General features: G+C 46.0%; 1 protein-coding gene across 1 annotated transcript in view; it reads left to right on the plus strand.

Annotated features, from left to right (window-relative positions):
• Positions 1-1363: 1363 nt before the first annotated feature.
• DISP2 (dispatched RND transporter family member 2) overlaps positions 1364-12761 on the plus strand; it is a 29029-nt gene continuing 17631 nt past the window's right edge. The window contains exons 1-2 of the mRNA XM_035097324.2: positions 1364-1461; positions 11374-11826. Of these exons, the coding sequence (XP_034953215.2) occupies positions 1364-1461; positions 11374-11826 (551 nt within the window). The remainder of the gene's footprint in view (positions 1462-11373; positions 11827-12761) is intronic.

A 12761-nucleotide genomic window follows, 5' to 3' on the forward strand; every position in this document is an offset into this window, starting at 1 on the left:
CAAACTACCGTAGTATCACAGAACAGCTTATATGGTTTTTATGCTGTCTTAAGACTGCTATGGCATTAAAAGAGGAAGGGCTTATTCTAAACAGAAGGTGGATTACTGAGTTTCCATCACTCTTAACGATTCCTATTATTTAATTATATATTGTCCTCGCTTTTCAATGAGGGTAACACAAAGAAGATGTCATTACAGTATATTGAAAAGGTCACGGTCAATGCTAGTGATACAAGAGTCAGTGTCAGAAGTTAGCCCAAAGCTACTACAATCACAGACAATTCTGCCATTCATTCCTGAAAGGATATAAATTGTGCTATGCATTGTGAGGATACTATTGTGTAAGCTAAATTTAACTCCCTTTAATTTAAAATCACTGTTTTGTGGCCAGACCTCAGCTTGGATTGTGTTATGTTTTGTTTATCTTCATTCCCTGATTTTTATTGCAGCTTCCAACATGCAAAAAAACAAAGCAAATCCATCCAACTTAAATTAAAAACATTCAAACGATAATCATCTGAATGCACTGAATGCACAACACCTGAAATTGGTTTTCTTTTAAAGTCAATTTCCCCTTAAACCTTCCTTGACACATCATTCACAAGGAATCGAGTGTTAAGCCTTTTTAAGCAAGATGGGAACTTATTTATTTTGAACACACAACTTTTTAATCATAGCTGAAACAAAATAAAATAAATTCAGTAGCACCTTAGAGACCAACTAAGTTTGTCATTGGTATGAGCTTTCATGTGCATGCACACTTCTTCAGATACCTTTTAATCATAGGTAGGAACCCCGACCCCTTCCCAAAAACCGAGAATTAATGTTTAAAGCAGAAATTAAGAAGTGACTGGCATGCGGAGCTCAGGTAAGGTTTACTGCTCCTGCTCCTTTATCGGAAACATCTGGTCAAGAAGTTTGGCTCAGAAACTACAACATGTATTCAAATGCAAGTTGCTTTTCTTTTCTGGATGGATTTGGGGTCTACAAAGTTACAGAATTTGTGGAAATAAATCCAGGCTGGAAAAGCACCGATACTTCGAAGGCACTGAGGACCATAGGCCCATTATCACCCTCGTGGATATGTTCTCGGCCATAACGAGGTTGATCAGCCCAACTGGCCAGCAGCCCCAGCCCCCGCTCCAAAGCATGTCTCCCCTCCCCTCTCCCTTCGCTGCTATTGGACCACGTGTCCGGCTCGGCCCGGTCCCCTCCCCAGCCGATTCTCCCAGGATTAGCGCACGCGCTTTCTCGGCCGAGGGAGCAGCCGCTTTCAGCACCGCGGAGCTGCGGACAGCGCCTTCCGCCCTCCCCACCAAGGCGGCGCTTTTGCGGTCAGGAGGCCACGGCGCCGGCGAGGACCATGGAGGGCGCGGCGGGCTCCCAGTCGCTGGACGGGGAGGCGGCTGCCGGCCAGAGATCAGAGGCGAGGCGCCCGGAGACAGCGGGCTGCACCTCTAGGTAAGGTTGAGCCTCCAGGGGGCTGCCAATCGGCCGGGGAAACGCCGCGTGCCCATCTCCTCCTCCTTCCCAGAACCTTCGGGGGTGTCCTTGAGGTGCATCGCTCCTTTCCCCGCCGCCACCCCACCCCACCCCCACCCCGCGCTCCGTTCCCGCTCCTTTCCCAGACAATGGAGCCGATCTCCCCTGGGCGATGGGAGGTGGGAGAAGGGCGGCGGAGTGGAGAAGGGGGGTAGGGAGAGAGGGACTTCTGCTTTTCCAGCACCCCACCCCACCCGGTTGCATCGCCGCCGCAGGCCACATAGCCGCTGATCCTCCTTCCTCGAAAAGTTGGCCTTGCAGAGCGAGTGGGGGAGGAAGGCGCGCGGCAGTGTCCCCGAGGTCCAACCCTATTGTTCTGGGATCTGCCGCGGGAAGGCGTTGCTCTGCGACGGTTTTGCAGGTCCCTCGAATCTCCCTCGCGATGCTCCGGGATGGGAAACGAGACCCACCCGAGCCAGGCGCCTTCACTGGGCCAGGGGGCTGACGCGCCTGCCTGCCTGCCTGATATGCCTGCGAGGGCAAAGGATCCCCGTCGGCGCATCTGTCGCCACGCTGCGGGGCGCCTTTTCATCCCCGATTGAAGGGACGCGCGTCGCCCTTGATCCGGGAAGAGGAGCTGTCGTTTGTGTCCGGGAGAGAATTCCTCCGCCCGGCAGCCCGGGATCGAGGGAAAGCAACGACTAAGAGGAGCCCTGTGCTGGGGCGCCACGAACAAAAGGAGCGACTGGGCAAGATTTCGCCCAGCTTTCCTCGCTCTGCAGTTCCCAAGAAGGCGGAGCCAAGGCTGGGCTGGGCTGGGCTGCCTTCGATCTCTCACCCTCTCTAAAATACACTGTGTCTTTGATACCGGCTGATCAGAGGGTGCCGGATATGTAACAACGGCAAATGCTGTGATCTAGAAATATATCTGCCGCGTAAGGTGGGGTGTGTTTGTGTGTGCTTTGAAATTGGAGCCAACTCCTAGGGCCAAACCCCCGCCCCAAAGTTGATGGGCGATGCCATTCAAATAGTGTTTGTGTGTGTGTGTGTGTGTGTGTGTGTGTGTGTGTGTGTGTGTGTGTCGTGTCGTGTGTCTTGTGTCTTGTGTCTTGTGTCTTGTGATCGATTATGCGGGGCGGAACTTGCCTGGGGTCCCCCAATATTTTATTCAAGTTGCCACCACCCCCGATGGGTGCAATGGAATGAAATCAGGCGCTATCAGAAGAGGTCCTAACTATAGCCTTAGAGCAGGCATCCCCAAACTCGGCCCTCCAGATGTTTTGCAACTACAATTTCCATCATCCCTGACCACTGGTCCTGTTAGATAGGGATGATGGGAGTTGTAGTCCCAAAACATCTGGGAGCCAAGTATGGGGATGCCTGCCATAGAGGAAGAAATCAGTAGGGTACTGGGATGTGGTGGGTTTAGGAAACATTGCTTTAAGGAAGCTCTCTTTAAGGAGAGCTTCGTCTTGGATTCCCTTCATGGGCCAGGGAGGTAGGTGTGTGTTTATAATCAACATGGATAGGTTTAAATTCGAAGCCAGGGATGCAAACTCTGTCAATTCTTTCATGGACTGAAACAGACTGAATTGCAGATTAACTTTGCCCCACCCCAATTAATCAAAGGTCTGAAGGCAGGTAGGGCCTGATCAGCCTGCTCCCTCCCTTATTTAGGAACATAGGAAGTTGCCTTCTACTGAGTTAGAGCGCTGGTCCATCTAGCCCAGTGTTGACTACAAGGACTGGCAGCAGCTCTCCGGGGTTTTAGACTGGAGCCTTTCCTAGCTCTACTGGGAGATGCTGGATATTGAACCTGGGTGTAACCTTTTGGGTGTAAAGCCATGGGTGTAGCCAGGATTTATGTTTGGGGCCAGAACCTCAGTTAGTCAAGTATTTTGTATTGATTTACTTTATGGGGGGCAGCTGCCTTTGCTTGGCTACACCCATGTGTAAAGCAGATGTTCAGCTTTCCACAATGGATTTAATGAAATGAAAGCATGCAGAGGAATTAACTAGCTTGCAACCCAAACTGGCCTTCCAAGTGGCGCAATGATGGCTTTCATTCAAACAGTATGAAGCATAGGCAGCTGATGCCACCCATGGCCATTACAGCATTTGAGCTGAGCTCAGTGTGATCTCAAAATTCAGGAAGGATGGATCAAGTGATGACTCTTAGTCATTAAAATTCTATTTCTCCAACTGAAAATTCTCTAATGGAGAAGGGTCATAGCTCAGTGGTAGAGCATCTGCTTTGCTTACAGAAGGTCCCAGGTAAAATTCCTGACATTGCTAGGTTGGGCTGGGGGGGGGGACTCCTACCCAGCCTCCTGGATTATTTCCTGCCAGTCATATTGAGCTAGATGGTCTGGCTCATTACAAGGCAGCTGCCTGAGCCCCTGTGTTGTAAACCAGATACGGAAACAGCATGTTAGATGGAGCACATGACTTTTGATTTGGCCTAGCAGGGCCCTTCTTGTGTTCAGTAGGGGATCTTCTGCAACACTAATAGCCTTGAACTTTGTTGTTTTTCAAGGCATTCCCACATTGGTTGAAAAAGACATACCGTACTTTTCTGTGTATCAGACTAGGGTTTGGTTTTTTTTACTAAAAATAATGTTAAAATGGGGCTAGTCTTATACACAGGGGCAATCTCCCTCCATTTTCTTAATTTTGAGTCCCCCAAAATAGGAGGCGTCTTATACATGGAAATGTACATTAATTAAAGGTGGCTATTGCTTTAACAAAGCCTAGCCACTCTTCTTGGTCAAACCACAGTGAAGAGAAACACCTGTTCTTTCAGGATGCCCATGAAAGCACCTGTATTGTGGTTTTGCAACACACAAGTGTGTTTAAAATTAATGGATGGATGGCTTGTTTGAAAACCAGTGAATTGAGAGCTCTAGTGAGAGACTGTTATAGCCTAATGGAATTTGCATATACACGCTGTTGTCAGCCAAACATGCTAAAAGTGTTTTATGTTTTTAGAGTGGTACTTCAACTGTAGCTGACTGGGAATAGGAAGGATTCCCAAACTATGTTCCATAACATCTCAAAAGCTATTTTCCTCTCTCTGGAGCATTAGAGATCATACACCTAGTTGAGTAGAAAGGCTTAAGCTGTTGGCAGGTGGACAGAAGATGGATCAGGCTCCACTGGTAGATCTCTTGGTGATTTGCATAGGGTTGCCAGACTCAATAGAGGACAGGACTCCTGTGCCTTTAATTGCCCTGCTCTCTTTTGTGTCTGGAAACCTTAAAGAGAAACCAGCAGACCCTTTGCTTAGAAATTAAACAAAGGGTCTGCTGGTTTCTCTTTAAGGTTTCCAGAATCAAAAGAGAGCAGGGCAATTAAAGGCACAGGAGTCCTGTCCTCTATTGAGTCTGGCAACCCTAGATTTGCATCAGGTCAGCAATGATTTCTAACTCCCAATTGCAATAACAAAGTGGTTTTTAAGTGGTTTACAATGAAGGTTTGAACACCAATTTATTCAAAGCAACAAACCTACAATAATTGAAGAAGGATAAAGAATAAACGTCAAGAGGCAACAAAACAAAAGTAAAAGTGCAATGGCACATTACATCAAAGCAATACAACCATTTAATAAGAAGGTTTGGAGAATAGGAGAGTTGTTGTTTTTCACCTGGTGCTGAAGGTTATGAGAATAGGTGTCAGTCAAATACCACAACTTGGGTACCACCACTGAGAAGACTCTGTCCATGGTGGTCTCCCACTTTAACTGAGACAGCAGGGACCGTCATATGGGAGCAGGCAACCCTGACCCCAAGTTGTATAGGTCAAAATCAACGCAATAGGCCTGGAAAGAAATGGGAAGTCAATGATTTTCTAATATTGGGGAATATATCATCGTTGGCATGTTCTAGTTCTTCATGGACCACTTCATTCTGAACCAACTGCTGTTGCACTTTAACCATAAGCTCTAGAATTTTGCTTTCTGCATATCTCATTGACTGTTTAAGTAATTTTCTACTCAAATAAGATTGTGCCAATGGCCTTTTTTCTATCCACTTCCCTCAAACTGGGTTCCATATTCCATTGCTGTCTTTATTTATAGCTTTGTAGCCTAGTAAAGAGTTCTGTATGGGACGCGGGCTTGCTGATCAGAAGGTCGGCGGTTTGAATCCCCACGACGGGGTGAGCTCCTATTGCTTGGTCCCAGCTCCTGCCAACCCAGCAGTTCGAAAGCACATCAAAGTGCAAGTAGATAAATAGGTACCGCTCCAGCGGGAAGGTAAACGGCGTTTCCGTGTGCTGCTCTGGTTCGCCAGAAGCGGTTTAGTCGTGCTGGCCACATGACCACGACTGGACCTAATGGTCAAGGGTCCCTGTGCCTTTAAAAAGTTTTGTGGAACAAAACATTTGCTTCATTCTCACTCTAAACAAATAGGTTCAATAAAACGCAGTGCCTCTGAACTACGCATTTATGGCTGGCAAGTATAGAACCCTAAATCTCAACATGTCCAAAGCTATGTCATTGTGAACTCATTCCAAAATGATGTCATTGCTGGCTCAGCCTCAAATTTTCTGCTTGCTGATTTACAGCTATGGACCTGTTTGCTCAGCAAAAAAAATTCCGAGGTTTTCTGACGCTCACCTTTCCTCGGTAACTTAATTGGGTCCTGCCTGATCTCACCATTATTTGCATACTGACAGGTCTCTGTGTGAGATGAAAAAGGTTCCTCACAAAGAGGCATTATTGACAAGAGATGTGGGAGGATAAAAATATGTGTGCCTTAGTTTAGCATTGTACTATACCTATCTTATACAGTACTATGTCTTTAGCTGCTTTACTATTTTGTACATTGGAAGCATCTGTTTATATAGAAAATGAGAATGATCAGCTTTATTGTGGGTGGCAGATGCATTTTAAAGATGCAGTGACTTCCTGCTTATGTCTCTTCCAGAACAGATGCAGCCTTTACCTTTAAGCCTAGTTTGGGTGGATGACCTAGACTGGTTGATTGGCAGGAGGAGTGAGAACCTGTTCATTCTCCTGAACCTTTCTGATGTTTTTGCTATCTTTAGTTATTGAGGCCTCCTGGGCCATCTGGCAGGGATGGGGGACACCTTCTTCTTCTTCTTCTTCTTCTTCTTCTTCTTCTTCTTCTTCTTCTTCTTCTTCTTCTTCTTCTTCTTCTTCTTCTCACTCATAGCTGAGTAAGATTGTCTTCCATGAACACAGTCTTAACAGTGAGTCCTTAAGTGACTGTGGAGGCCAATTCTGGATCCACACATCCTTCCACAGTGGGAATATAGGTTTCCGGGCAGGAGTTGATCACGGTGAAGGTTTGCCAAGCGTGCCTTCCTCTTAACACGTTTCTCCCTTGCATCCTTAGTTTGAGTGTCTTCAAAGCCCATGACACCTTTGGTAAAGGCTGTTCTCCAACTGGAGCGCTCGCAGGCCAGTGTTTCCCAGTTGTCAGTGCTTATATTACTTTTTTTTTTAGATTTGCCTTGAGAGAGTCTTTAAACCTCTTTTGTTGGCCACTAACATTACGCTTTCCATTTTTAAGTTCGGAATAGAGTAATTGCTTTGGAAGATGATAATCGGGCATCCACACAACATGACAACAAAGATGATGTTGAAGAATCATTGCTTAAACACTGGTGATCTTTGCTTCTTCCAGTACACTGGCATTAGTTTGCCTGCCTTCCCAAGTGATACGTACATTTATTTATTTTTGAGACACCATTGAGAGAATCATTTGAGGAGTTGGGGATGCAGGGGAGGCTGTGTGGCACACACTTTGTCCCCCAGCCTTGCTGCTGCCACCCCCACCACAAGCACCAGAGGCAGCCATCTCACTCTGCCTAATGGTTGGCATTAATCGATGTGGTTCTGCTCCATATTAATGGTGAGAAATCCAACTTATCTGGAAATGAGTGGTTTTCTATTGGTGGACAGTTGTAACCCCCAAGTCCAAGAACCCTCTAGCCACAATGATACATGCATATGCCACCATGATATATATACCGTCCTACTTACCTTTGAAGAGTCTTCAACAACTTCACTTAATTCAAAATGTGGCACTCTGTGGTAATGAGATGAGAAGAGTGTGCAACTAGGTTGGTTACTGGGGGGAAATGCATTCTTTTCCAGTTTGTTTAGGGCACTGTTTATGTGTTGGCCCTAACCTTTGAAAACTCAAAAGTCTAAACAGGCTGCAAACCTTGGGAAGACATTCTTCTGAGTGAGTGCCCTACACACACACACACACACACACACACACACACACACACACACTGGTACACAAAGATCCTTTAAAAAAACATTTTTCTGAAGTAAAGAAGTTGATGGGGAAGGTGGACGGTCTCAGCAGAGGTGCATACTTTATGGAATGTTCATCCCAGCCATGTCTAATATATTGTCATGATCAGCTGCTTTGATATTCTGTACTTTGGAAGAATGGGAGGCTCATGATGCCACAGGTGGCAGCCAATCAGTGCTTTGCACTGTCGGCCACTGGTTTGCCTTGAGCTCAGTCCTGGGGAGAAGAACAAACAATAAGCAAATGCTTCCACATCAGCCCCACTACTCCAATTATTGTATGTTTGATTGCATCCCTTTTCTTCTCCTCTTTACAATTATCACTGCTGGATTCTGGTCAAGATCAGGTATCTTCTCTACATTGGCTTATGAAAGTGATAGGAGAGACAAATAAGGGGTGGCAGTCAAGCAGCTGTGATACACAATTAGAGCTGTTGGCTCCTACCTTTTCTTCCTTGTTGTCTGCTTTGCTGAGTATCTCTTTTGTTTCTTTCTTGGTTGCATCCAGCTGGTCTAGACAAAAACAGAGCTGTCAGACCATAACTTTGAAGCTGCAGGCTTTTACTGTTCCATGGATGGGAGAACATTTCTGCTCCCACTGTAGTCTCAACAGTTCTGAATATAAATTCGTACTATGACTGGGAATCTCACTGCCCATCCAGATCTCTCCTTTTTTTGCTTTGTCCTTGGATCACCATCAGTGAATTGATAGATGACCATAAATTTGACAGTATCGCAGTGTAATAAAGATACCAATTTCTCTCAATTAAATATGTCCGGCATCTAATATTTTCCTTAGAAAATCATCTTGATGTGCCGCCCAAAGAAGTGATAACTTGGATCACTGTTAACAAATAGTGCTGGCCTTCCTGTTCATCATTGAAGGTCATCGCAAAAAAATGTTTATGAGTCTGCAAATTTCCTTAGCACACAGTTAAGAAAATTGGCTTGTCATTTTCAATCAGGCAAGTGTGGGAGTCCTGTAACTAAATGTGAATTTTTCACTTACTCTATAATGTTCTTATTCTTAAAAGTTTACACTCACATGTGGACTCTTAAAAGAATTGATACCCTGACATTTGAAAGCATTCAGGCTGAAAGTCTAGTATGAGTTTGGGCTACTTTTTACATACCAAAATAACTTAGCATTGCTGTGCCACCGTGGGAACTAGAAACTTGCCTTAAGGAAACAAAAATAGGACCTGAAAATCACTAAAAAGGCTTCAAGGCTTATATGCTGGTTTTCAGACAAAAAGTTCACATTTTCTCAAAATGTGATCTGAAAGTGGGGCAAGCTTGCCCCAATGCCGAATGCCCCACTCCTGATTTTCACATGTTGAGTACAGACATCAGCAAAAGGGGGCGGCTGCACCCAAGCAGTTGCAGGTGTATACCTGCATGATCAGGAATTTATTTGTCTGAAAATAACTACGGTAGCGGGTATGGTTGGTTTAAACTACCAGTCAAGTTTTAAAGAGGGAGGCCTTCTGTTATGCAGCATTGCTGCCCCAGCTCTCGCCAAGTTCAGAGAGAGGGGAGGCATCCCAGTGGCAGCAAATGTGGGGGATAGCATGGAGGGAGGGGCACCATTCCTCAGGTGGTAAAGCAGGATAGGCCCCCCTGACAAGCAGGCTTCCTTAAGTTCATTCCTCTCCCCCTTATGAAAATGCCCAAGCTTTATAATCAGCCTGGGAAGACCTGCTCTCTGGCCCATTGCTGTCAAAGCATCTTCAATGTATTTTATGAAAATCTAACAATATGTTTAGGGTCACAGGTGGCGCTGTGGGTTAAACCACTGAGCCTAGAGCTTGCCAATCAGAAGGTCGGCAGTTCGAATCCCTGCGATGGGGTGAGCTCCCATTGCTCGGTCCCAGCTCCTGCCAACCTAGCAGTTCAAAAGCACATCAAAGGGCAAGTAGATAAATAGGTACCGCTCTGGCGGGAAGGTAAACGGCGTTTCCGTGTGCTGCTCTGGTTTGCCAGAAGCGGCTTTGTCATGCTGGCCACATGACCTGGAAGCTCCCTCAGCCAATAACGCGAGATGAGCGCCGCAACCCCAGAGTCGGTCACGACTGGACCTAATGGTCAGGGGCCCTTTACCTAGCAATAATTTAGAAAATGTAACACTAAGTACATAGTAAAAACTAACGCACAGCCCTGTTTACACTTCCTCTCAATTATTCTAAAGTGCAATGTTGTTGTTTAGTCGTTTAGTCGTGTCTGACTCTTCGTGACCCCATGGACCATAGCACGCCAGGCACTCCTGTCTTCCACTGCCTCCCGCAGTTTGGTCAAACTCATGTTCGTAGCTTCGAGAACACTGTCCAACCATCTCGTCCTCTGTCGTCCCCTTCTCCTAGTGCCCTCCATCTTTCCCAACATCAAGGTCTTTTCCAAGGATTCTTCTCTTCTCATGAGGTGGCCAAAGTATTGGAGCCTCAGCTTCACGATCTGTCCTTCCAGTGAGCACTCAGGGCTGATTTCCTTAAGAATGGATAGGTTTGATCTTCTTGCAGTCCATGGGACTCTCAAGAGTCTCCTCCAGCACCATAATTCAAAAGCATCAATTCTTCGGCGATCAGCCTTCTTTATGGTCCAGCTCTCACTTCCATACATCACTACTGGGAAAACCATAGTGCAATAAAGGGCTTTACAAAGTGCCTACAAATTCATTAATCTGCAAGATGCCTATTCCTATCAATGTGTTATAGTTCTCTCTTTTATATTCACTGTAATGGATTGTAATGATGAATATCCAACCTCTATCTATTCTCCATCTCATCTGTAGATAATACTCAGTGGTAATAAAACTTCCTATTTTCTTTGTACCATCTCTTAACTAAATATTGTTATGAGAGGGGTTTGGGGGGGCGGGGAGAGAGTAGGTTGTAAGTGTAATCCTCCTAACTCCTGGATCCTGCAAGTGTTAACATTTAAGCCAGGCTAGCTTTTTGTGTTGAAGTGATCACTGGGTGATGGGCCATTAAGAGAAACAAAGGAAATGGGCTTTGTGTGAGATAGCAAATGGGTGGGACTCCTTTATGGGTGGGGCAAATCATTAGATGGATAAAGCAGAGCTTAGAGTTGAGTTATGGTGATGTGGGCCAGAAGCGAAGCAGCAAACAGAGATGGGGGTCATGTTTGATTCCTGTTTGAATCCAAGGTTTGTGGCTATGGAAGAAACAAGATCCTTTTGGCTCTGAACCCCTCCATGGTAGGCTCAGGTTGTATATTATGTACAAATAATCCATAAATCCTAAAGACACCACAGTCTCTACTATGCCTAATTCCAAAAGAAAACACAGGCCTTGGGTAAGCGCCGGGAGCCCCAGGATCTCGCACTGCTCAGAGATTAGGGTGGTATGCCACAATACCGTGGGCGTAAAACCTTCCGATACAGGCAGTCGTTTGAGGGATAATCTTTTTGCTGTGTCAAAAAGCTTTTATGCTGCTTCTGTTCTTCTGTTGCCATTTCAGTGTTTTATTGGTTACTGTTCACGTAAGGAACTTCCTCTCTGTGATTGCCGAGACAATGAATGCCTCTTGGCATATTTTTTACATAGGAAAGCAATAAAGAAAAGCAAACCCATTTCTTCTCACAGGGAAAAAGTAAAGCCAGAGCTTTGTCAAAGTTGTCTTAATGTGCCGGAGATCAGAAAGACAGAGCCGAGCTCCAGCGGACGCTCCTGGGAACGGAGATGTCCCGTCCATCACTGCCCGATTGATGCTTCTCCCAGCTCAGCGAGATATCACCAGGCCTCTTCCAGCCATATGCATGCCCCAATCTCCACTCGATCCAACGGGCAGGTGCCCTCTGGCTCCCAGGACTCCTTCCAGCCTCACCTGTATTACCACTGCAACCAGCAAGAAGCCAGAAGCAGCTATGCCTTGCCTCCCCTGCCAGGGCACGGGGAGAGGGCGACCTTGTGCTCCCATCACTCCAGTGGGGATTCGTCGTCAACTCCCCAGCACGAGGCTGCGGACATGAGATGGAAACAGTGGCCCCATGACCAGCAGCAGTTTTGGCCAGTGCAACACCATGTCGTCACGGTCAGGTGAGGACGGACGACTATAACATCAAGGGATAAGGAGATGGAGAGTCTTGGCTTGCTCTGTGGAGCACCATGTGCCTCTGAAATCCTCTTCGTGCATTTTATTTTTCAGTGGACACTTTAGGCCATCGCTTAGCGGTGGAGCATGTGCTTTGCATGCAAACCACCACCACCACCCTCCCGTATCTTCAGCTCACAAAAGGACTAGGTAGCCCCATAAAGTTTCTGCCAGTCAGAACAGACAATGCTAGCCTAGATGGACAAATGCAAAGCAGCTTCCTTTATTTCTATGTGTACCTAGAAAAGCAAATGCAGCAAACATGCCTCAGTTTTACAGGTACTGTACACTCATTAGGTAACCAGGAATGGTTATGGCTCCCTAGTTGGGTGCAGATTCAGTGGCAAACCCGAGCATAGTTTTGGGGAGGGGGTGAAGTGGGTTTGTGGGCTTGCCTTACTCCCATGTTTTTAAAACACTTCCCCCTTTGCTCATTTCTCAGAGGCACCTAGTAACATAAAAGCAATAGTCACTTAATTTTGATGCTAATACTCCTTTACAAGCTGAAACTTAACGATCCTCGTTCTGGCTCCAGGCCAGTCTAAGGGCTGTTTGCTGCCTTACTTTTAAGATCTGAATACACTCTTGGGAGTTAAACCTCCCTCTAAATCGCCATGAAAGTGCCGTGCTTCTATTATAAATTTATGCAGCTCTCTCTCTTGGGAGCTGTTTCTGCGGTTTTGCCCTTTGTGTGTTTTTTCGTCAAGAAAACAAACAGACAAGCCATTGTGTTTTAATTTAACAATTAATTTTTTCATAACGTTGCAGAGGCAGAAACAGCTCCAGAAAGTTTGCACCGTTTTTTCAGACATGGTGTGAAATGTGAGTCTTAGGGTAGGCATGTGTGCTGATTTGCACAGGGAAGCTCTCAATTGGAAGG

The sequence above is a fragment of the Zootoca vivipara genome, chromosome 1 (assembly GCF_963506605.1).
Source record: "Zootoca vivipara chromosome 1, rZooViv1.1, whole genome shotgun sequence".
Classification (NCBI taxonomy): domain Eukaryota; kingdom Metazoa; phylum Chordata; class Lepidosauria; order Squamata; family Lacertidae; genus Zootoca; species Zootoca vivipara.